General features: G+C 41.1%; 1 protein-coding gene across 14 annotated transcripts in view; it reads right to left on the bottom strand.

Moving 5' to 3' along the window:
* Positions 1-2,258: 2,258 nt before the first annotated feature.
* The window catches only part of LOC136789682 (protein mono-ADP-ribosyltransferase PARP12-like), a 46,002-nt gene continuing 22,037 nt past the window's right edge, over positions 2,259-26,223 (bottom strand). For 3 of the 14 annotated variants that reach the window (XM_066990299.1, XM_066990298.1, XM_066990296.1), the window contains exons 2-14: positions 25,125-25,257; positions 22,310-22,562; positions 22,087-22,230; positions 21,676-21,744; positions 21,006-21,107; positions 18,609-18,732; positions 17,277-17,446; positions 14,607-14,723; positions 13,988-14,084; positions 13,494-13,575; positions 9,624-9,754; positions 4,979-5,130; positions 2,259-4,354 (exon numbers count right to left, since the gene is read on the bottom strand). In XM_066990299.1, coding sequence (XP_066846400.1) covers positions 4,071-4,354; positions 4,979-5,130; positions 9,624-9,754; positions 13,494-13,575; positions 13,988-14,084; positions 14,607-14,723; positions 17,277-17,446; positions 18,609-18,732; positions 21,006-21,107; positions 21,676-21,744; positions 22,087-22,230; positions 22,310-22,562; positions 25,125-25,257 — 1,858 coding nt within the window. In that variant the 3' untranslated portion in view covers positions 2,259-4,070. Of the gene's footprint in view, positions 4,355-4,978; positions 5,131-9,623; positions 9,755-10,953; positions 12,151-13,493; positions 13,576-13,987; positions 14,085-14,606; positions 14,724-17,276; positions 17,447-18,608; positions 18,733-21,005; positions 21,108-21,675; positions 21,745-22,086; positions 22,231-22,309; positions 22,563-25,122; positions 25,258-25,333; positions 25,366-26,223 lie in introns of those variants that run through there. The other 11 variants (XR_010828578.1, XR_010828580.1, XR_010828581.1 and 8 more) reach the window with 9 other exon arrangements.

The raw sequence follows: 26,223 nt of genomic DNA, 5'->3' as shown, positions 1-26,223 counted from the left end.
GTTGAGCAGCAAGTATATGACGTCTTTGCCTGTATGAATGAAGCTTTTAAATGAGTTGTTTGACTTGAGTTTGTAAACCTGTAGTAGGATGCATTCTCTTTTCTTCCATGAATGTGACTAGAAGCTCTTTCATTCAGCTAGTTCTACACATCTTGCTATAAGTGAGCATTTCTGTTTTTCAGCCGTGTCATCCCCTTCTTATTTGAAATGATCCAACCAGTCTTTCTGTTCAATCTGTCTTGCTTCACCATGCTGTGCTGAACCATTTTCAATTACCATTTTAGAAAATAAATAACAAAACACATAGCGAATAATAGGAGAACCAGAGGAAGAACTTAACTAAGGATCGTGCTGACTCCTAAAAGACCTTATAGGAGCCTTCCAGCACCTACAGGAAAGCTGGAGAGGGACTCTTTATCAGGGAGTGGAGTGATAGGACAAGGAGTAATAGCTTTAAACTAAAAGAGGGGAGGTTTAGATTAGATATAAGGAGGACATTCGTTACTTGGAGGGTGGTGAGACACTGGCACAGGTTGCCCAGAGAAGCTGTGGATGCCCCATCCCTGGAGGTGTTCAATGCCAGGTTGGATGGGACTTTGGGCAGCCTGATCTGATGGGAGATGTCCCTGCCAATGGCAAGGGCTTGGAACTGGATGGTCTTTAGGGCCCCTTCCAACTGAAGCCATTCTAGGATGCTATGAAGAACACAGCCCACAAATGGCAGGCTTAATAGGCAATGCTAGGATTGCCAGAAATAAGCAAACGTGGCTTCTGTTCAGAGTCACTAGTAATGAAAATAATTGTTTCCAAAATTATGTACTTTATCATGAATACACTTTGATTTGGTCTTACCTTGAAGCTTGCTTGTTGCAGCAACAACTGGTAACATAATTCAGCACTGTGGCTGCCTGATGTTTCATAAAACATTATTCCTGTCTTCTTCCACACTAGGTCTTTTAACAAGCTCAAAGGGCAAAGGATTACTGGGTGCCTGTTCTTGTAGCTTTCTTCTCTCTTCAGCTCAGTTACCTACAAGGAAGTTTTTATCTTCTTTCCTCAGAGCAGCTCCCATCTACAGTATGACCCCCCACCCCCTTTGATTAAATAGCCAGTATCGTGTGCACCAGAGAATTTTAGCCCTACCCAGCATGTTTCCCATTTCCTGCCACACTATGGAAGTGCAATTTGACAATGTGAAGCACAGCACTGGAGTTCCAATTTCTTCCCTTGTCCTTCCAGATTTTGTAGTTTGGACTGACTTGTTTATTTGTCAGCATTTCACTTCATTCTACATATACTTGCCTGTCTTGCAGATTACGGCAGGTTGTGGAGAGAGGGAGGGAAGTGCAGCGCTGTGTCTTGCAAGTGTTTAGTTCAATTCTTTGAAAGTTACTCATCTAGGTATTCCAATACATCCTTAGAATAAGTCAATACCTGAACATTTTTCCCACATTTTAAAAATAGTTCTGCTACTATTTTGCCTTATTGGTTGTTTTTTGTTTGTTTGTTTGTTTTTTGTTTTGACTTAGCAGCTGTTAATTACATGGAGTCTAACCAAACTACCATAGTACTTAATATCACGGACATCTTAGCTACAAAGTTAATTTACATAAATATACTCAGTTATTGTGGTTTTGGCTGGGATAGAGTTAATTTTCTTTGCAGAGGCTTGCATGATGCTATGTTTAGGATTTTTTAATGAAAATAGTGGTGATAACACACCAATGTTTTTAATTTTAAAGAGCCAAGGACTTTTCTACTTCTCATGCTGCCCTGCCAGCAAGGAGGCTGGGTGTGCACAAGGAACTGGGAGGGGGCACAGCCAGGAGAGGTGACGCAGTCTGAACAAAAAGATATTCCACAACATATGGGATCATGCTCAGCAACTAAAACTGGGATAGACAAGGAGGAAGGGGGGGATGTTTGGGGTGATGGTGTTTCTCTTTCCAAGGAACTGCTCTGTGTGGTGAGCCCTGCTTCCCTGGAAGTGGCTGAACTCTTGCTTGCCGGTGGGAAGTAGAGAATGAATTCCTTGTTTTGCTTTGCTTCGCGTGCAGCTTTTGCTTTACCTAGTAAATTGTCCTTATCTCAGCCCATGAGTTCTTGAACTTCTACCTTTACAATTCTCTCCCCCATCCCACCTGGGGAGAGTGAGCAAGTGGCTTCTTGGTGCTGAGCATCTACACTAAAATGCAAAACTACATCCACACAGTTGCCCAGTTTAGAAACACGGATGAAAGGAAGACAGTAAGCATATGTATTAAGTAGCTAGTTTACTAGATGTGTTGAGTTTTGCCATCCTTTTACAAATAGAGACAAACTGCACATTAACAAGATGAAAAGTGACTGAAAACACATTTTATTTGCAAACATGCCAAAACCCAGTGATTTAGGAACTCTACAGGCAAACCAAAAGTGAGAGAATTTGAATATAGGTAAAACCTTCCCATTTAGTGCATTATTGATATGTTTTCATTTAGTTCTAAAACAGTCATTCTAATAAGATATACTAGTTTTATGTATTTTCCCATTCTCTGGGTAACTTTGAGAATTTGAGTAGTACACGGGATTGACAGACTAGTGTTCAAGATGCAAATTACTAGGAAGCTATTCATGTTATTGTAAAGCTTATCTTAAATTACCATTAGTCTTTCTTTAGCCTCAGCAACAGTTTCTGTCTCAATAGCTACACTGCCAGAATATCTTTCTGCAGAAGAATATCTTTCTACTTTCTTCAATTTACTTACGAATTCATTAGTAAAATTCAGTAGAATCTCTATATGACATTATCCTTTTGGGATGAGAAAAAACATCTAACTTAATTAAAAGGGTTTAACCACTGTTTGTTAGTATGGTTGTACCTCACTGACAAAGACCAAAAAAAAAATACCAAAAAATGGACCAAATTAATCAGTATCCAGGATCACTGTGCTCGAAGTACTAAGAGGAACTACACTTGACAGTGAATTCTCAAATGAATGCACTGTGTGCAACAAAACACATATACGAAATGCCTTAGGCCAGTAGTTCTACCACTGGCCTCAAGATAAAATAACTGGTCTCTTCCGGTTATTTTTTATTTTGGGAAAAACGAAAATTTACATACACAAGTAGGACTGAAAAGATCAACGTTTCTTAAGATGTTTCTCTGGTCCTACAGCATTTGCTAAGCAAGTGTTCACAGTGAGAAAGTACATGGCCACATTCACTTGAAAGCCTAGCTGACTGTCACACAGCCTTTATGTACGTACAACCATTAGCTGCAGCCAAACCACCAAATTTTAGTTTAGCTTATTCACAGGTCGTGATTCTCATAGTTTCACTCCAAATGCATTTCTGTATAGGTCACAGAGCAAGTTACTGCAAATCTGCAAAAAGAATTTGATCCAGCAATTTCCTGATCAAAACAGCAGCTGCCGTTGTACAGACGAAACTTCTCCAGTTGAGAATTTACAACATGAAATTAAACTAAACTTTTCATTCTTTGTTTTACCATTTTAAACTTGAAACTAGTACTGGTATTAACAAACAGCACTTTGAAAACTAAGTCAAGTCATTCTTATATACACTGATTTGTTTAGATTCATGATAGACAAGAGGATTGAGTACAGTCATACTCTGCACTGAAAAGAATTTTCAAGTCTCTACAAAGCCTTCAGCATTGCAAAATGCTGTTAGAATCTTGAGAACTGCTAAAAACCAGAAAGCTTAAAAACTACCATACCATTAATTATTGTCTTAACCAAACCTGTTTATAAAGAGAAATTCTCTCTACTCTATTTCCAAGAAAATGTGTTTACAATTATTTATCCACAGAAGTTGTAGCATTCAATTTCCTGTCCCATGATTCTGATTTTTCTGCTATGGTTATCCAAATATCTTTGCTTCATTTGGGAGAGAAAGGGAGAAGACAAGGAAATTAGTCTCAACAGATATAACATCTGTTTTGCCAGTCCTCCTCAACACAAAAATTCTTTGGATTAACATTCAAAAATGTTGTATTAAAAAGAAATATGAGAACACCTGCAATTTGGAAGATAACATGAGGGATACAAACAGCTCTGATCACTTCAAGATATAATACATTTTTTTTCTGCCTCCTTATATTCTATCAGATACTCTGGGTAAATTTGATATTTTTCAAAAATAACAAAAATGGAGGGATTTAACTCGTTGTCCACACAACTGTCATAAAACCAAAGTCCGTCAGCAGACCTTGTTGGGGGGCGAACATAGTCTGCCCTGCCTTGAACGTAATCTCCAACCAATACACGAGCCATGAACATGACATTTGGTTTCACTGTAGACTGACAGTATTCATGGGAATATGAAGCATCTCTAGCAAAGTAACTTCCTAGAAAAAAGGTAAAAAAACATATGGTTATAAGGGATTTGTATAAAATGACAGTGAAAACAGAGCATCACCTTTTTCAGGAGGCATTTGACCCAACTTTCAGGTCTCCTCTTACTCAGTTTACACAATACTGTAGAATGCATTTACTTATTTATTTTACAAGAGAAAGGGTTTCACCTCAGAACTTCTATTTGGAATTTGCTATTATAGGAATAATTATAAAGAAAAACCAAACATGGCATAAAAACACTACAGGTATGTGTGTTGTTATTAGAGGGATAGACAAGAAAACACAAAGACCTTCCATGATCATGCTGAGGGAATGCACACCTTCTTGTTCCCTGCCATGAGTATCAGCTATTTCTCTGGCAAGTCTAAATCATGACCTTGAATGTTTAGAAGATCCCACCTCCAGCTACAGGGGCTTTTTCAAATTCCCTCAACACCTTGTGAAAAAGCATACCCCTGCACAAAGCAAATTCTTGTCCTCCCCAGAGAGAAGGAAGATGCTAACACCAATTCCTACTTTTTTTTTTTTTTGGGGGGGGGGGGGGGGGTCTTCATCTTTAAAGACTTCAAAATCAGGGGGTTCTAAGGTCTGACACTCAGTCATTTCCTACATACCCTTTCCATAGTTGGCTCCATTGCTTCCACAAGTTCTCCAGTCAAAGTTGTTTATGCAGATATCTTCCAGGCGGGCACCCTTGGTTCCATGGAACAGGAGCCTTTCGTTTACTTCCTTCTTTCCAGCTTCCTTCTTCATTTGCTCCTTTTTCCTAACAGAAAAAGGCAGTATGGGAGAGCATGAGCCATGGAAGAAAACTGAGAAAGGGTTTAAAAAATAATTAAAAGTACGTGATGTACATGTAAATATCAGCTGGATGAGATTTCCTGTCTGCTTTCTCCTCCCTCAGCTTGGAAGATGAGACAGACTAGCAGTATGATGAAAAATTGCAAGATGAATGATCTACAAATACCAGTGCCCAGCAATTCTAGATCAATTCATTGACAAAAGCCAGAATTAAGCAAGCATTGACACTACTACAGTCCCCACAGCTTTTGCTCCTGTGCAGGGTCATACTAGTTCTGCTTCAATGTCTCCTGTCCCTTCCCACATACACACACAAACGCTGCAGAGCGGACGTTGTACTAACCCCAGAGCCTCCATGCTTCAGCAGTAAATAAAGCCTAGAGGCAGCTTGTTCTTTGCTCCTCCAGCAGACTGAAACTGCCTTGCACATGGGGCCAATCATCCTGCAGGAGGACAAGGCTGTGCTGAGACAAGCTTTCAGCATGCACCTGACATTCCCTGTATCAGCCCTTCCATCATAACCCTCCACCACCCTGAGCTCCTGCCCGTGCAATTCTGCTGAGGAGACAAGAACCAGAAAGAGATAAACTGACCCTCCCTTCACCACTGAAGACCTTATTAATTTAAGGCCAGCATCAGATGGCGAGCTATGAGCAGTACCAAAAGAGGAATCACAATGGGAGACTTAACTAGTATCTCCCATCACTACTGCACAGCATCATGACCTTCCACAGATTTTCAGAAGCTGCTGAAGTGGACAACAAAGTAACGTTCTTCAGGAAGTTATCAGCTACAAAGTTAACAGACCAAGGTAGAGGGGAGAATACTTCCAACTTGAAAACTGCCTTAGTGAAGTGATAAGAACAATGGACTACAATTCGTTGATAGAGAACTTCATAACTATGTCGAACTCTGCCTGGTTAGTTTAAATGTCTCATCAGAGGAGGATTAAAAGTACATAAAATTACATGTTTTCAGGTGCCTAAGTTTTGCTAGATAGAAGTGTTTTATTGAATTACTAGCCAATAACTTCCTGGGTTCAATTACTTCACAGGTCAAAGTACTTATTTGAGAAGTATTTTTCATCTTCATTACCATTGAGAATGGTAATGAAATGGTCCTAGAATACTTGTATTATGTATCCGTGCTTTTGTTTTAAACTAGACAACTGTTCTATGCAACAACTTAATCTGCTACTAAATGCACTTGAACGTGGTCACTGTCCCTGCTGCCAGCTCCAATCTGCAGGTATGTGTCTTGGCACAAGTACCAAGAGTTTGAGATCACTGATGCAGATGTTGAAAACCAGAAAAGAGCTTTGGAAAACAGAGATCATAATCTTAAAGCGTAAGGATGCACCATTCTCACTGAACACTGACTTCATTAAGAAGAGGTACTCAAACTCTTGAAGAAGCCTTAAAAAAATCTGACTGGAAAAAAAGGGGCCTAAGCACCCTTACCCTTGCCCACTTCTTTTTTCACACAGAGTCACACAGAAGGGTGATGCCGTCTGGCCCAACCCCTGCTCCAGCAGGGCCACCCAGAACAGGCTGCCCAGGACCACGTCCTGGTGGTTTTTGAAGATCTGCAAGGAAGATCTGGAAGATAGTTTCCTGGCGCAGCTGGTTAGTGAGCCTACCAGGGGAGGTGCCCCGCCAGACCTTCTGTTCACAAACAGTGAAGGACTGGAGGGAGATGTGGTGATCGGGAGCTATCTTGGGCAGAGTGACCACAAAAAGGTAGAGTTCTCTATTCTTGGCAAAGTCAGGAGGGGGATCAGTAAAACTGCTGTCTTGGACTTCCGGAGGGCAGACTTTGAGCTGTTCAGGACACTGGTTGGCAGAGTCCTTTGGGAGGCAGTTCTGAAGGGCAGAGGAGTCCAGGAAGGCTGGGCACTCTTCAAGAAGGAAATCTTAATGGCTCAGGAGCAGTCTGTCCCCACATCCCCAAAGACAAGCCGGCGCGGAAGAAGACCGGCCTGGCTGAACAGAGAGCTGTGGCTACACCTTAGGGAAAAAAAAGAGGGTTTATGACCTTTGGAAAAGAGGGCAGGCCACTCAGGAGGACTATAAGGATGTTGCAAGGCTGTGCAGGGACAAAATTAGAAAGGCCAAAGCTCATCTGGAGCTCAATCTGGCTACTGCTGTTAAGGATAACAGAAAATGTTTTTATAAATACATAAACACGTATTATGGATGCAGGGGGAGACTTAGTGACAAGAGATGAGGAAAAGGCTGAGGTGCTTAATGCCTTCTTTGTCAGTCTTTAGCAGCAAGACCAGTTGTTCTCTGGATATCCAGTACCCTGAGCTGGTGGAAGGGGATGGGGAGCAGAATGTGGCCCTCATAATCCACGAGGAAATGGTTGGAGACCTGCTACAGCACTTGGATGTATGCAAGTCGATGGGGCCAGATGGGATCCACCCGAGGGTACTGAGAGAACTGGTAGAAGAGCTGACCAAGCCACTTCCCATGATTTATCAGCAGTCCTGGCTATCAGGGGAGGTCCCCATGGACTGGTGCCTAGCAAACGTGACGCACATCTACAAGAAGGGCCGGAGGGTAGACCCGGGGAACTATAGGCCTGTTAGTGTGACTTCAGTGCCAGGGAAGCTCATGGAGCAGATTATCTTGAATGTCATCACGTGGCACTTGCAGGGCAACCAGGCGATCAGGCCCAGTCAGCATGAGTTTATGAGAGGCAGGTCCTGCTTGACGAACCTGATCTCCTTCTACGACAAAGTGACATGCTCAGTGGATGAGGGAAAGGCTGTGGATGTGGTCTACCTTGACTGCAGTAAGGCCTTGGACACCGTTTCCCACAGCATTCTCCTCAAGAAACTGGCTGCTCTTGGCTTGGACTGGCGTACGCTTTGTTGGGTTAAAAACTGGCTGGGTAGCCAGACCCAAAGAGTCGTCGTGAATGGAGTTAAATCCAGTTGGAGGCCGGTCACTAGTGGCGTCCCCCAGGGCTCAGTACTGGGGCCAGTTCTCTTCAATATCTTTATTGATGATCTGGATGAGTGGATCGAGTGCACCCTCAGTAAGTTTGCAGACAACAAGTTAGGTGCATGTGTCGATCTGCTCGAGGGTAGGAAGGCTTTGCAGGAGGATCTGCATAGGCTGGACCGATGGGCTGAGGCCAACTGTATGAAGTTCAACAAGGCCAAGTGCCGGGTCCTGCACCTGGGGCACAACAACTCCAAGCAGCGCTACAGGCTGGGAGATGAGTGGTTAGAAAGCTGCCTGGCAGAGAAGGACCTGGGAGTATTGGTTGATAGTCGGCTGAATATGAGCCAGCACTGTGCTCAGGTGGCCAAGAAGGCCAACAGCATCCTGGCTTGTATAAGAAGCAGTGTGGCCAGCAGGGCTAGGGAAGTGATTGTCCTCCTGTACTCGGCTCTGGTGAGGCTGCACCTTGAGTAGTGTTTAGTTTTGGGCCCCTCGCTACAAGAAGGACATGGAGGTGCTTGAATGTGTCCAGAGAAGGGCAACAAAGCTGGTGAGGGTTCTGGAGAACAAGTCTTCCGAGGAGTGGCTGAGGGAGCTGGGCTTGTTCAGCCTGGAGAAGAGGAGGCTCAGGGGCGACCTTATCGCACTCTACAGGTACCTTAAAGGAGGCTGTAGCGAGGTGGGGATTGGTCTGTTCTCCCACGTGCCTGGTGACGAGGGGGAATGGGCTAAAGTTGCGCCAGGGGAGGTTTAGATTGGATGTTAGGAAGAACTTCTTTACTGAAAGGGTTGTTAGGCACTAGAATGGGCTGCCCAGGGAAGTGGTTGAGTCCCTGGAGGTCTTTAGAAGACATTTATATGTAGAACTTAGTGATCTGGTTTAGTGGAGGACTTGTTAGTGTTAGGTCAGAGGTTGGACTATGTGATCTTGGAGGTCTCTTCCAACCTAGATGATTCTGTGTTTCTGAGGAGACTCCACAACTTCTCTGGGCAACCTGTGCCAGTGCTCCGTCACCCACAGAGCACAGAGGGGTTCCTGATGTTCAGAGGGAACCTCCTGTCTGCCAGTTTGTTCCCACTGCCTCTTTGGCACAAACAAGTGTTTTTAACAAGTACTTTGTATACTATAATGGATAAACATTTGTAACAGACAGAATGCACGTGCAACAGGCAGTTTCTGTTCAACCCCTCTGACAATATACAATTCCATGCCACTGTCAATATCCTCATCACAGTTTTGTGTCATTCATGTCTTTCTGTCACCCCCTCCTTCACCTTCGAAGGAGTCATGCAAACGGAAGCTCTCCCTAGGAATATGGCTTTCTCTGGTCCATCTTAGACTGATAGCACTTAGTCACTTAATTTCACTCCTCAGTCTGCCCCTAAGAAGGAAATACCAGTCAAGTTAAAGCACAGGTGGCAACCTCTTTCACTTCCCAGGAAGTAGATTTAGGACAGCAGTTCTTGCAGACCCCCTGCCCTTAAGGATGACAAAACAAATACTAACCACTGAAATACTTTCCAGAGTGATGGATTCTGAATCCTTTGTACTCTAACGATGTTGTAGGTTTTCATAGTCTGCTCAAACTGCTTCTTTATTTCTTTGTATTCAGAGGATATGTTACTGATCTCCACTGCCTATAAAATATAAACCAAAGCAGAAGGCATGAGGCTTCAGTTAGCTCATAACACAGAGAAGCCTGATTACGGCAGACAAACATTCAGAATGGCCCTCAAACTATACGTAAGGAAGTTGATTTAATGATTTAAATTGTTGTGAATAATTAGGACAAACAATAAATATGTAAATCAGTATGTCACTCCTGCTCTGCAAGGACACCTCACCTCTCTTCAGGAAGGACACTGAAAGTGAGGAAGAGGTCAATTAAATTTTTGTCATCTCCAAGTAAGAGTTGACACTGGTAGCTATAAATCCCAATGAAAGAGTAATCTCAAAAAGCAAACTTGACTGATAATTTCAGATAATATTAGTTTTATGAACAAAGTTGATTAAGAACAAAAGTATTAGATAACAATTATCATTTGTAACACACATGCAGTCTCCAAGCATCAAACCTCCTTAACTTTCCAAAGCTAAAACTTGGAAAGTTGCATTTAAATATAGATTTAAGGAAAAAAAAAAAAGCTACATTTCTAAACATGAGAGCAATTAAGATTCTAATAGGAATGTTACACTAAATACCCACGTAAACAAATACATTTCTTCCTTTCCTAAAGAAAACAAAGTCTATTAATCCACATTTTGTGTTTAAAAATCCGTGAAGAAATGCACATTTTTCCCAGAGAAAAGTTAATGTAAAACAATTTAAACATGATTTGTGCTCTTCTGCTTACATCGTGAATAATTTTCCCAATTTTCTCTAATCTTCTAGAATGGGCACTTATATTCTGTAAACTAGAATGAAAATGCCTAATGCTGGCAGACTGATGTCATGCAGTAAGACATTTTACTTTATTCATGCAGTAACGCTTTTCACTTTACTGCTGCCGAAGTCAACTGAGGAATCAAGAGGACTTAAAGTGAGAGACCCAGCAACCCACCTATCGAAGGCGTGTTTTAAGAAGGAAAGCTGTGGTCATTCAGGGAGGTAATATGAAATCAATACTTCAGCCTATCAGTTGAAAGCTGCACATTTTAGAAGGATAAATTTGTAGAGGAGATAAAACAGGGATTAAATTTTACAGGTGCATATAGATAAAGGAGTGTTTTTCTAGATATCATGTCTAACCCATGCATTAAATACTTAATGAAGAAGAGGCTTATTTTATGAGAGTCTTATAAGGATCAAGAATAAAGTCAGCTGCACAAGGAAGAATTACTTCTTTGTATTTATTAAAAAGTTTTTACACAGTTGAAGAACTTTTCCCATGCCCTAATACAAGAATATTTTGCAAAGCCTCTTCACAATGCAACACAAAACAATTTGGACCAGCTAGTATTTATTATCTGCATGCTTTCTGACACCACAGCTCACTGTCACCTACAAGATGAAAATTATGTCAACATATTGTAGTACTACATCCTTTATTGATACATAAACGATTCTTACTTGGACTATAAAATACGCTTTTGCTATGTTCAATCTTTTGCTAAGGAAGTGTAAACTTTCTAGGTACAACAGAATGTCAGCTACATGGTACAATGCCTAAAACTGTAAGATGGGTACTTCAATTATTTTATGATGTGATGGCTTCCAATCAACGAAGACAGTTCTACTTTGCATAAACTCTCTTTTGGGATAGTCTTTATTTCCCCAAAGATGCAACCCCTACTAACAAAGGGTAACACCACCTTGCTGTTGCAGGTTGGTGCTTAGTAATAACAAAACTTCTTTAGCTCTTTTCGTCTTCAGACTTAAAAAGGAAAATCCTAGCAAGGACAACCATTTGCTAACCCATTATGACACATCAGCTTCCGTCCTTGATACAGCACAGTAGTCTTCAGCACACCAGTCTTCAGCACACATTGTCAGGATTCTGAAACATAGCTGCCACATGAAGACTAATCCACTGACACAAAAACATACCACCTTCATCACACACATTTCTCAGTTCTACATTAAAGATACAATTCAAAACCCAACATGAAGTCCCAGAGAAAATATCAATTCCTTTTTCGCCTTTAAAAGGTTTATCAGCTACTAACTTTGTCTGTTAAACAGCAAAGAGATTCACACCAATTTTCCAATTGGTGTTTGTTACCAACATCTAACATGCTTTTCATATACTCTACTTTCTATAGCACTATGACTAAATGATTTACAGATTAAGACACTGCAACACTCAAAGAACAAGCAATGTTACCAAAACAGAGCTGCTCTTCTTAAGCAAGAAAGACTCTCTCCCTATCTCATAGGTGTTCCTTTTTATAACGGGTCACTTCCAGTGCAGCAAGGTTTGCCAGAATTATTTATCAGTATCTGAAGAGAAGGGAATTCATCAGGTCATAATTGTCAGATGTTACGATGGTCACCACATGCATGCAGAATCCCAGCCAGTCCCAATATTACCTACTGCAAAAAACATGCTTAGGGCCACACAGAATTATTTAATCTAGCCCAGGTTTTCATTTTTAGTACCAAAACGTACTGTGGGCTCTGTCATTTTTTAGGTACAGAATTAACGTTTCCTTTCATATGAAAGGCATTTAGTTTGTAAATTAAGAGACAGTTTTCTTAGGTCCCAACTCAACAAGCAAACTGAGCTCTAGAAAACAAGATGATCTTTAATTTCACACATCCGCAAAAGTTCCACCAGAGATACCATGGATCTGCATGTCACATTCCAAAGCCTCTCACACACACTTCAGTGACTCCAGAAACATCAAAATGAATGGACTCAACTGAAATTTTCAGACTGAAACTTTCAGAGTAAATAAGGGAAGCACTAAGTGCATACAACTCATAGACCTAACAGGAACTGAGCTACCTGTCTTCCCGTCATTCTTTTGAAAAAAATCAAGCCTACGTTGAAAATCAAGCTTTATTCAGATAAGCTGCTAAAAAGCCAAGGGAAGAGCCAATGAGCTGTCTTTGTTATTGTGACAGAGCTCAGAGTATCACAGGTCCAGTTCTTCAAAAGGTCTGGCTGCTAGGTTCCCACACAAACTCTTACTAGTTCAACCATCAGGTGCTAGACACCTGAAACTTTTACAGTCTGAAAAAATTAGTGGTTTTGTTGTTGTTTGCCTGTTTGTTTTTCTACTAATTGTGAAAAACAACGATGTGAAGGGAGTTAATGTACCAAGCAATTAACTTAAACTTTACCTACTGATTTTTTTAGCAGAACTGTATTTAGATGAATTTGCTATACACACACACAGACAGATACTAGTATTACATTCAGTAAGGCACAATCCAACAGAAGGTAGTCAGTGTAAAATTAAACATTCAGGACAAAGCAGAGTAACAGAAACCAGCCCATGGAAGCTAAGAGACATGATAATTCTGGTTCTCATGCCTTTCCCAATGTATTAACACTAGGGAAAATCAAGTACAAGGAGTGAGAATAGCAATGGAGCTCTATGTCAATTGAAAATAGCCAGAAGGAATTCTCAGTCTGAAAATGTATTACTTCTGTCCTGCCCTTAGCTATCAGTATGTCTGTGCCAATACAATTTGATCAATATCACACAAGATTTTGTAACAGTCAATGAGTAAAACCTCTTGTGCTCAACATGATGCACTGTTCCTTAATCAGGGTCAAAAACAGTATATAAAAGGACAAATATAACACCGAGAAGCATTTTTTTAGTATACTGTAGGACTTCAACAGTCTGTGTTTCTCTTCCAGTAAGACTACTTTTTAATATCATTAGAGTGAGTAATTAAAACAAACAAACTAAAAAATAAGATACCTTGTATTTTGAGTCAGGCAAGGCAAATGAATCCCAGTGGGGAGGACAGGCTTGATTTGGAATAGACGAATCCCTCTGACTGCTAGCAAAGGGAAAGAAAGTGCGAAAGTGTTATCATTTCTAGTTCTGCTCTGACTATTCAATTTGGCAGCATCCCCTTTGGGCAATTCCTACATTTAAAAATAAACAAAATAAACCACAGAGAAATTGGGAAACAGACTCATTTTGTAAGCTGCCATTCAGTTGTCACAGTCCTCTTTCATGTGCCAATTTAAGACATGAATGTCCATCACCAATCCTGTGGATGTGGTACCTGGAGTAACATGTATCCCAGAAATGAGGCAATGCACCGAGCAGGCAGCTCATCATATAGCAAGTGGATATGTTTTCTTCTAGCAACAGCTGAATTCTTTGCACAACTACTATCTACACTGGCAGCAATTTTGCCTTATAAATACTTCTCAAATATGAAACAGCTTAAGGGCATCATTTACCTTTGCTTTATCTTCTGCACTTCTTCATAAGACACAAACTTTGGTCGCCTACAGACCCGTCTTCTAGTTTTAGAAGAAATGTTTGTCTGGGTCATTTCTAGAGGGAAAAAGAGAAAGGAAAATGAAAAAATGTAATGAATAAGTCTAGCAGATAGGGTCATTAATTAATGATAATCATTCATTAATGAAAAATGGCATATTCATTGTCAATGCTATCTGCTGAAGAATAGTTGCGCAAAGACTACGTAAGCTTCTTGTCCTTCCCTGTAACTCTTATTCAGCCTTTGCCTATCTTACTTGCTCCTATACGTCATTCGTGCTTTTCAAAAGTTGCTCCAGCAGCACAGAAGGGGAGATTACCTCACTTCAGGTTTACCATGACTTTATGTGAAGACTTCGATCTTTTGATTTCTGCTCCTATGTGAGTCTAGAGAGCATCAAGGAGTAAGGGGGAAGGGTACTTCTGTAAGGAATTTCCTCACTTCTGTCACCACCTCATTTCCAGTGAGTAAATCTGGTAACATTAGTAAAGGCATAGCCTTGAAAAGCTGGGATAGTTTGCAAATTAACCTCTGTAAAACCCTGCATAGTTGTAAATGAGAACCTTTAAAATGAGTACCTTTAAAATTGAGCTGGTAACCATACAAGCCAGCCTGGAAAGGTACGATGGCATCTGGATCTGCCAGATACAAATTCTCAAGTATGTCAGAAGATGGCGAGTTCACAACATCACCTTCTCCCTTTAAGAAAAAATCGAACAAACAAAAACACAAGAGAGAGAGAAGAGTAATGATTATACACAGTCAAGACTAAACCTTAGATAACTAGTTTGGGTAGAAGGAAAGAGGAAGCAATGAAAAGGATGAACAGGGATCCAGCCAGAACCGTTGTGGCCTATTGTGAGTACCAAACACTCCTAAATATGTGGACATACATAATACTGGACATACAAGTATCCCATATAAATCTCTGTAACAAATATAGTTCTCTAGTGTACAAACCAATGTAAAACATCAGAGTATGCTGACGGAGACACTTTCTATCTAAGCTGCTGATTGAAATCAAGGCCCAACTTTACCAGAGCCACTATATTTATCATCTTCCCCTACCTACCTTTCCCTGTCCCTGGATCAACTCTGTGTTCAGCCAAGAAAACCGTTTGTGCAGCTACACTGTGAACCAGGTAGGGAAAACTGATCTTCCTGAGAAGACGGAGAGATGCCTTATTTATTTATTTTCCTGCATTTCTCTGACCAGTGCCCCCTACTCCTGACCCTTGGTAATATGGTTATCATAACTAATGCCATTTTGTAGAGTAAGCAGCCATTATCTGTAAGTGAGCTGGTCATATATCAGCCCCCCTTTTCTCCCTCCTCACTAGCCTTGAAGGTCCTGGGGTGCCAGGCTGACTTCTTCCCTCCCTTCTGGTCTTGAAGGCTCTGGGCATCAGGCCAACTATTTTCCTCCCCGCCAGTCTCCGAGATCCCAGGCACTTGGCCAAACAGGATGTGGTGACCCTGTTACAGCCCAGGGAAGTGTAAGAGCACATGAAGCACTGCCTGTAAAGTCAAGCAGCTACAGGTCCTAAGTGGGACGTGGACTGGAGCTGCTGCTGGATGCCAAAACCCATGATTCCCCAGCAGCCAGGGATGCCTCCACCATGGTATGCTTCCTTCAAGGACCGAGTGACTCATAATCCAAGTATTCCAAGTGTAGATTGTGATTGTTATATTGCATGCCAAGTGTTAGGATTTGACCCTTTGGTGGAGTAGCTCTTCCCCCAAACTCAGCTGTGGTTCAAGATTAACTAACATTACATCATTCCTCTATTGTCAATGGGCAACAGGTGTAACAGGTGAGTACAAACAGGTGAGTACAAAACTCCTTGATCATGTTTCAAACCCTTATGGCCTGGATCATAGCTGAGTCTATGAAGTACCAGAAATGGACATTCTGGAAGATACCAGAATGTCAGAGTTGGTGGAAAATACCAGATTTTCCTTGTCTATCTCATAACCAGGACGTAAAAGTACTAAGAGTCAATCGTCTTGTGATCCTGTAAATACTGGTCATAAGCAAAGAGCCCCTTGAGCTCTTCAGGATAGCAGTGGGCTATGAACCAAAACTCCCCCTAAGCTGGCATGTCTCTCAGGGCAGACTCCTGCTGCATATGCTGCAAAAAGAGGAAAGTGAGTAATTCACCAAAGGCCAGACTTGTTGAGATTCAACGATCATCTGCTGAATACGCCGATGAAACAAAAGGGTAAGTAATTCACCAAAAAGAAAAATGTCCCTAAAGCATGCAACTAAGTTTAAGAAACCCCTGTACCTTGCAGTAAGTCTCATGTGAACCTTGCCATTCTCAAATCTTTAACTAAATCCCTAAATATCACAGAAACTAATTCTGTGGTTTACCATAAAATGTTAATAAAACCTAATTCCTGTTAAGTTCTAGCTTGTCCAAATTAATTTGTGACAGACCCAGCCTGCAGAGGGTTCAGATGCTTAGAATAAACACTAACTAACTGTAAGATATGCTGATTATAAAATACTGTGCTATGCTGATCATAAAACCTGGTGCTACATTAATTACAAAATTCTGCGGAATAATAAAGCTTCAATTATAACTACAACTTAGTAGCATCTTCATTCTGCCCAGGATCCCTAAAGAACCTGTCTGTCCCCATAGCATCAGATGGCAATTTTTCAGATAGATCACTCTCTCATTAAAGAGGATTTGCCCACCCAAGGAAAAAGGTGATGTTTGACTTGAGACAGCAATCCTTACATCTCTGAGGCAAAAGGGCAATGCTTAAAACAGGCAAGACTACTTCCTGAATAATTTTAAAAGGTACATATCTCAGGGATAGTATGTAGAAGACATGGACAACTCCAAAAGGGAATCTGATGACAGAAACCAGCAAGCATCATCAAAAACAGTCAACGTAAGCTGAAAAAAAGGGTATTTTGTCTTCTTGCATTCACCATCAAGATCTTTGTCAAGAAAGCAGATTTGACAAATCATCCAGGTACAAGGAAAGATAATTGCTTGTACTGAATCTCACTGTAAGGAGAAGAGGCGTGTTCCTTCCCCTCCAGCCTGTCACCATTTTACCACATCTGTTAGGAATATCTGTAGCTTCCCTCCCTTATTTGATGCTAAAATTCAAGCACAAGTATTTACTTAATTAACCTCGTTTGTGTAAAAGGAAGTGGAGGGAAGAAGCTCCACACATTCCTTCAGGAGTGATTCAAAGCACAGGATGAGGAAGGTGTACAGGATGTTGACTTGCCTGTTCTCCATATTCAATCCACTGGCCTTGGTCATTCTGCCAATACCAAATCCACTTTGTAGTCAATACAAACATGGGTTGTGTGACAGATGATGGTGTAGAGAGGCGTCGAAGCAACGAAGAGGAGCAGGTCATTGTCTGGAAATTAATGTTCTTATCTGCTGTACTGTAAGGACAAATTCAGAGGTTTATTACAGTAAAAAGTACAGATTTTAATAATCTAATCCCCTGTTTAATCTGGTGCAATCTTCTTTAATATAATGTGACTGTCTGAACTTAATTAGGCCTGAAATAAGAGTATTTTCCACAGCATGCATGGCAGCTCTGAAAACTGCTTCCAACATTCAGAAGTGAGCTATGGCCTGTGAGAGAGCGAATATCATCTCAGTCACTAGCCATATTACATGCTGCCAGCTTCACAGACTTTCTGGGGCTACACACACAACAGGCAAAGATTTCTGCAGTAAACAAATGCACACAGCAATTTTTCTCAGTAGAAAAATGAAAGCTGGTAAGCACTTTACTGACTTTGCCAAAAACACCTGCAGCTTATCAGCTTTGTTCTTTTTCTGTGGTTACAAAGAACACAATCACAACTGTGAGTTTTACAAATCCCACTGCCTGGAGCTACATGGAATTTTACTCTTTGCAGTCTTGAAAAATTAACTTGAGGCGGCCTCATCTTGGGAATCTTGCTTGTGATTTGCACCACGCAGCAGCCTAGTCAAGCAGCAAATCAAAATAATTTTCTGGCTTAAAAGGCAAGAGCCAAAATGACAATGTCAATTTATCAAGGGCAAACTTGGGGTCCCCTACCAATCCAGCTGACTTACAGTGTGGATTTCAGAAAGGAGTTAAAGGAAAAATTAATGACCCTAGCATACATTGGGAAAGTGAGAGGAAAAAGGAGAGGGAAAGGGAGAGGGAAAGGGAGAGGGCATTTCATAATACAGACCAGCTCTGAACTACTGTTAAGAGACCTAACTTAGTTAGTAAAAATACGTTATGATTTATTACTTGAAATACTAACACTCTAAGCACTGAATTCCACTTTACTCTTATTACTCTGCAGAGTTTTAAATGCAAGATACTGACGTGTTATACTTTAGAAGATGAAAATGGGGTGATATTTCCATACAGTCACTTTTACTTTTCTCCTTAGAAAGGAAAAAAAAAACCCTCATCTTTGTACATTCCTCCCAGACTCTGAGGACTAATCAGACTAATCAGAAGTTATGGAAGTCAGACATCTCTAAGAAGAAATCAAGAGTTTTCCCTCATAGGCTCAACCACAGCACTTTAAGCAACCAGTCCAACTATGAATATACCTGTTCATTTTTGGGTCACAATAGGCCTTTTCAATTTCCTCCATCATGGAAAGGTCATTCCAGGTGAACCCATTAAATACTTGCCATCGATATGGCAAATGGTAATGAATCGATCTGCATTTGTCTGTAACGAGATCAGACTTAGTCAAGAGCTCTGCAATCACAGAAAGTAAAACAAGACAAGAAAAAAAAAAAAAGGAACAAACACTTTTTGCATTCTTTGGCTTTACCTCCTGGGCTTTGGTATGAACAATAAAGACAGACCACTGAAATTAGAAATGTGTTGAAACGATAGCGGTGTGTTTTTCTTTATTATTATCTAGAAAATCCTGCCAAATGTATTCAAAAAAAAAAACAAACACAACTGTCTCTTTGCTGGGACACGACTTTGGCAGCTGGGAAAGCAGAGCCACAGACAAGAAGTTAGTGTTTATATGTCACATCACCATGTTTCTCAGCTGTAAAGGGGCAAGTTTACAGGCACTCCAAAATAGTTGCTTCTCTTTCCCTCAGTCCCTTAGAGCTTCTGAGCTCATTAACAAGATGGACTGTTAAAGTGTTTTCTTTAGGCCCAGCCCAACGAATGAGGCAGCATAAAGGACTGCAATACTCCACAGGATATCCTGCAAGAGAGACTCTACATTCATCCTGGAACATGTAGCACACAGTCCTGCTAACAAGACTGTTAGACACCATTGGAATTGCTGCTTTGCTTCTCAGAACATGGGAAGCAACAACTTCAGCTGCCTTATATGTGGGACCTGTGTTACACAGAAAGGGGAAGACTTTTTTTAGGTCTGTGAGTTTGAGTTCAGACCTTAACGTCTCTGCATGAATGCATGCTGCTCTATACAGGCACAGTCTGACCTCCATACCTCCCTGTTAGGGTAGCTGATGCGCACTCCACATCTGAGTACGGACCAAACCTCTTATTCACAACTTTTGAACCAAACACCGTATGGCTAAACACACTAACTCTCCAGTGGTTGGGTTTAGCTGTTTGGTGGTCACAGTATAGTCGCTTTGAGCCTGGGCACACCATTCACACCATGCAAGTCAAAAAGTTCATAACCTTCACCCTCAAGCCTGGTCTTAAAGAAGCAGAGAGAGTCTGAGAAACGTGATACCAGGCTGGGGTATCTGCTGCAGAGACAGGGCCAAAAAGTTTTATCATTCCTTTCCCTTGACGTTTCTGACCACAAAATATATGACAACTAGCCCTGTTTATGAAAACAGAATAACTCACTTCTTTTTTCTTTTTTTCCTTCTTTCTGTTGATAGGGGTAGAACACACCCTGTCTTGAAAGCACCATCTCTAAATTAACTTGAAAAGCTATAGAAAAAAAAAACCACACTTGGTCTCTCTGGGCTAGATTTCATTTCTATGGTTCATAAAGTACCCATAAAAGGCATCATTTATTTTTAAAGCACTGCCTCTCTTCCAAGTAATGGTGAAGAAGAGGCATTATCAAGCCCTTAAGTGGGAAAGAGTAATTTACTCATTTGATTCAGAAAAGGAGCTTCTGAGGGGAGAACTGCATCTTTACAAGAACACAAACCCACTACAGAAATGCTAAACACACACAAGCATCTGAGACCAAATGATCTTCAAGCAACTAAGTACATACTTCCTAAGCAAAAAGTGAACACAGTCTGACTTAGTTAAATGGTCTTTTGCCAAGACCAGGAAGTCAGAAAGGGAGTAGAAATTTAGAAAGTGACCAGACAAGTTGACCAGAAGAAAAATTTAATGCTACATCCCTCTTATCCAAGGAAGCCTAAATCACTTAAGGCTTAGGAGACTGTTCTGGGACTGTGTCTGAATACAACTGCTTATACTTATATTTTCCCCAGATCCCTATTATTGGCCACAGCAAGAATCACATTTAGCTTACATAGTACAACTACTGTGTTTTCTTAAATCGTTGTAACAGGTCACTTTTTAAAGGACTTAATGGGGCAAGAATACGCCTATTATCAGACATCCATAAGACACAACAGGAATAAAGGATGACATATGATCAACCATCAGCATAAGGCCAGTTGTTAAATTGATCTAATAGCTACAGAAAGTATAACATTTAACAGTTAAAGGGTTTTAGAAAATCATGCCCAAGGCATGACCTCATCAACGTGACTGAAATAGACCAAAAACATGTTATCAAAAGGAGGGAGGGTTTATGTGTATCCACTTGAATTTCCTGTGATTATGTCTGCAGTTCTAACAGAGTTCATTACTGACTTGGAAACAAAGTGAAACAGTGAGAATGTATAACTGGCCATGGACAATGCTGAGGTGCTGACACGCCATGTGCCTCCACTAGTCAGAGCCATTGAGTGGACAGTGCCTCTTCAGACACTGCTCTCCAAAATACTATTATTTCTTGTAAGGCTTACCGTTATGTTTGCAGTACTTCCAGACATAGAACAAGCAGATCTCGTCACTGTTATCTTCCTTCTTGTCCTTCAAAGTGTTCGCAGAGGAATCGTCTTTTTTACCTAACAAGAAGGAACACATCAGTCCTTTATTTACCCTGTGAAAACAATCCCATGAGAAAGATACTGCATTTGACATTTGATCCCACACATAACAAGGAGTTGACTGTAATAGCCAAGCCAAGCACTTCAGGATCTGACTATCCCTGTATTCTGAATTAGGCCTTTGAAGCCAAGGCCCTTCTGCCCAGGAGGGCAGGAGATGCAAGAGTTCCTATTCACACACTAGAATGTGTATCAATATAACCGCTCTACTGCTAAAGCTGTATCCATTCCTTGGGGACAAGGAAAAGATCACAGACACACAACTCCCTCTCCCTCCCAGGAAGGAAGCAATGGGCCCAGAACTGTTCCCAATTGCTCCCCAGACTGGACACACACATGGCTATGCTGCACAATGCTCAGGCAGAAATCTCAACACTCCTCTGCAGGCTGTCTGACACTTTCTGCATATGGTATGGTAAGCTCATAAGCTGCTCTCCCACTACCACAGGGAGCTGTAGGACTGTATGAAACCAAATCCCGGTGAGAACCCCTGATCTCAGGACTGGAGAGTAGAAAAAATCCATACCTTCTTCTTTACCTCTGGCACCTGCTGGCAACTGGGGTTGGCTCTGAGGAGGTTCGTTGCTACTGGGATCTGCATGAGAAGACTGAATGAATAGCAGTGCTGTAACAGAACCTCAGCTAGCTGGCAAGATCCCGATTTGTGTGTTGAGGATTACATTCAGCACAGATCATTTTACAGGGCACTCCACTGCTGACAGATCAGCAGTAACAGTTAAAAATTCCAGCTAGTCACAACTATCAGCAGCCACTCGATAGCAATATTACACACAATAAGAAGGCAGCTCTCCCTCCCACATGACTTAGCCACGACTTACTCCATTCCCAAATGCAGATCAACAGCAGAATCGGAAAAAAAAGTTCCATGTTGTAAGAGGTGAAATAGGAAAAACCATTGGTATTTATTTAGATTCACCTTTCGAAGGTGGTACATGCACCCCAGAGCCCATTGTGGTTTCTAAAGGTAGCTTCTGTTCTTCGCTGTTTGTATCTGCCTGCTTTTTCCTCGATGTTTCTACTCGCTTGTAGTTGTAAACACGGAAGTGACGATGGGGTTTAGCTGTGAGGTAAGGAAAGAACAGCTTCTACGTCTGTCAATCTCAAAATCTTATTTAAACCCATTTCTTCTTACAACTTACTTTTCTCCTTGTTCTGTTCCTTGTTGAACTCCACATGCTTGTGATCATATATAATTTGGAAGTTTGAAACTATCTTCGCATCAATGCCTGCAGTTTCCAACACTCTCCGCGGGTGTTCATCCAACAGCTTATGGGATCTCTTGCATACAAAAAATTTACATTTCCCTTGGAGATAGTGTCGGCAAATATGAAGCCTGCTGCAGTTGTTTTTCTGGTTGCAGACACCATCCCTTCTGTTGTAAAATTGGCAGACCTATAAACAGGGAGAACAGATACAACACAAAATGGAGAAGCACAGTAGATTCAGTGATTTTTTTCTTTGTTATCTACAGGCATTCAGCTTCTATGGCAGAAAAACTGATAAGAAGCACTTCTGTACTGTGTGGGTGATGTTCATTGGCATAGGTTGCCCAGAGAGGTTGTGGAGTCTCCCGCATAGCACAGAAGGGTTCCTGATGTCCAGCGGGAACCTCCTGTCTGCCAATTTGTGCCCACTGCCTCTTGTCCCCTGGCGCTGGGCACCACTGAGAAGGGCCTGGCTCTGTCCTCTTTGCCGTCTCCCTTCAGGTATTTATAGACATTTGTACACATTGCTCAGATCCCCCTGAGCCTCCAGGCTGAACAGTCCTAGCTCTCTCAGCCTCTCCTCATAGGAAAGATGCTCCAGTTCTTTCATCAGCTTAGACCTGTAGGCCTTGGCTGAAGAGGCTTGTAGGTTACCACTAGCGACAGCCAAGCAACAGGAGAGCATACTGTGAACATAAACATGGACTGCCTTCAACAATACAACCTATATGTACCATTTATAAGACCATGCTCCTATGGAGATGCATAAATGCATAATGTTCTCGGTCAACCTTGGTGTACTATACAAAACATTCAGTTTTGTATGGGTAAAAGGCCAATAGCTTTAGTGTTTTGTTTGTTTGTTTGTTTGTTGGAAAAATACTATAAAGTTGTGAAGAACAGCAAGAGTGTTGAACCTCACCACGGATGGGGATTCTGCACAGCATGCCATGGCCCCACCATAGATGTCTGTCTGATGCTGTATTGTCACATGTTCCCACAGCATCAGAAGGGACAGATAAGATGTCTTCTTGTAAAAAGCATCATAATAAACCACAAAACCAGAACAAAGCTGTGCCTCAATTAAACTGAGAACACACTATTTAGCTGCAGCAAGAAAACACACTGCCCCTTGCATTTGCCAGCAAAAAGAAAAAGGAGAGCCAGAGAGAAGGCGAGGGAAAGTATAAGAAAATCCTGATTCTGGGGTACTGTTGCTTTTTCTTACCCTGCTCCCAAGTTCAGTCCACAGAAGAAAAAAGATTCTTTTTGCTTGAGGGTTTTCATTTGTCAGCAGGCACACATGCAGTTAGCATTTCTAAGCAAGAAAAGTGAAGCAGGCTTTCATACCCCTGCCTCAGCTCTCAGGTTGTAGAATGGCCTAAGTCAATGTTTTCCACTGATTGAGCTATTTTACTCAGTAACAGGAGTTACAGTGCTCTACTAGCAGCGATTATTGATGCCCTCCAGAAGTGGCAGATCTACAGATAAGAGTGTAAGAGTAATACCAATCAATGATGGCTGATACTATCTGCTCATTACTGGGAGTAACTAAACAAGAAACACTTAGGTTGTAGATGCAGCTGAGCTGGATGAAGATTATTAATCCTCCTTGCTCATCACCATTATGCTCCTTGAATCTGCCAGCATGACATATTTTAAAACACCAAAAAATGCTCTATTTTGTCAAAGTCCATCACTGTCACAGCAGGGAATAAGAAAACAATAGAACTGTTATGCCAACAGATCTGCGGAGACTATAACTTCCAAAAGACAAGAGCAGCAGGCAGTACTCCAGTAATTTCTTAACCAGGAACAGCTGTAGCCAGAATAGGATACTCTTGGCTTTGAAACAGTACTTTGAAAATTGTACTACCCATATGCACATGCACACAAAACCAGAGATTGCATTGTTCGGCCAAACTTAACAAAATCAATTACTTACATACAAACTGAACACAGGTTGCTTTGTAGGAAAGTAACCTCAGTTTTTGTAGGAAAGCCTCAGTGCACTTTTGAAGGAGCAGATTTTACATGAAACTGACTGCAGTCAGTTGGTCATTTTCTCACAGATGTTTCTCACTCTTCTATGCCCATGAGCATCAAAACATGCAGGCCTATGTAGGCTGGACAAGAAAAGGGTTGCTTGCTTCCCAGTTTCCATTATCTCTTGGCTAAGAGCCAACAAATGTGGTTTTTTGCTAGGCCTTTATACCCTGTATGCATGTATGGTGACTGTGATCTTTCACCTCCATCTTGCTTACTTCACCATCTGTAAATCTCTGATGAAGTTGCTGACGTCTTTTGTTTGCTTGTTTTGAGTAACGTTATGGGCATCCTGTTGGGCTAACAGGAAGAGGAATGGCACACAGAACAGGCCAGATGGAAGCTTGCTGTACGTTTCCTGCTGTCAGAGGGTAGCTCTTCTGCTGACAAGTCATATGTGACAAGGCCTAAACCAAGTGCAGGCCTTCTGCTATATAAGCAAGCAAGATGCTCCTCTGTGTTTAACAGTTTTATTGCTGTTATGTTTTTTTAGTTATCAGTACATGGCATTTCTACAACCCTTGCTCTTTAGCATTTCTTCTGGTGCTTTCACAGACAGCCATTCCCATTCATAGTTCATTCAGACTAATCTTAATATTTCTGGTATAACTTAAGAGCTTGAAATTGAGATCAGACCCCCACCTTCTTTCTTACCCTTTCCTATTCCTAATAAACAAAAGCTTAAAAAATCAGAACAACTCACATCGGGAAGGAAGAAAGGGTCATTTTGGAGAAGCAGGACTCGCAGTTCATCCTCACTGAGGCCAGACAACTCATGGGTCTTTAGGACTTTTTTGTTCTCAGCGCTGCTGATGTCATGAGAGTACCTACAAGCTCTGCAAGAAAATAGACAGAAATATCAGATGTTCACTTTTTCAGTCAAGTTGGTTTAAAGAGCCTTAGATAACATACAATTTGATAAAAAACATGGAGAGAAAAGCACTTCGGCAAAAGCTTCTGTGAACATGCAGATAATAAATTAGCATGAGTATGAAGGAAGCAGAATAATCACTCTGAAATACAGTACTGTTATTATCCCCATTTTTAACATAAATGTGGCCAGACCACTTGTAAGAAAGCACAGACACAAAGCCAAGTCTGTCTGCCCCACACTTTCTTCCTCTCCAGTAAGAGGCAAGTCAAGTCACACAACCTGAACAGCTGGAGGGAATGCTGATTTTAGAGGATATACGTCAGCAGTGAGGGAAGTTGCAATGAGCTCGATTTCGTGCATGTAAAATGTTGTCTTAGGGATGGCATGTAAAGAAAGATGCAACAGTCCGAGAGCCCAAAACAAAGAGATAATGAAACTGAACACAACAGAATGTTATCTCTACTGGGTGGGAAGTTTTAAAACAACAACAAACCACAACATCCATGGAAGTTCATGAACTTGGAGTTTTGGATAAAGGAATGCTTAAAGGACACTAGTGAAATGCTGGCACCACTTACTAACTCAAGATAAACATGTTTAGTGAGTATGAATTACAAAGAAAGAGAGATTCTAATTTTTTGCATGTATTTGTAAAGATATTTCAAAATCAATGGTATGAGGAGAAATAAGGTATATCTACGCAATAATTTAATGCAGTAAAATAGTTTCCTGAAAGCTTGCCCTTCAAAAACATAATTTGATATAGCCTTAAGGCTAGACATATTCAACCAATAAGTACCTGTTACCCTGTCAGACTCAAACCTCTGTTCTGTTTTTCCTTTTAGGCCCTAGTTAACTACTGAAGATTGTGATAACATTTTACCTGACATGCTGAATTACATTACACAATTTTATGTAGACATTTCAC

The sequence above is a fragment of the Anser cygnoides genome, chromosome 1 (assembly GCF_040182565.1).
Source record: "Anser cygnoides isolate HZ-2024a breed goose chromosome 1, Taihu_goose_T2T_genome, whole genome shotgun sequence".
Lineage (NCBI taxonomy): Eukaryota > Metazoa > Chordata > Aves > Anseriformes > Anatidae > Anser > Anser cygnoides.
The sequence above is the reverse complement of the archived record's forward strand: the minus strand, read 5'-3'. Positions and strand labels throughout refer to the sequence as shown.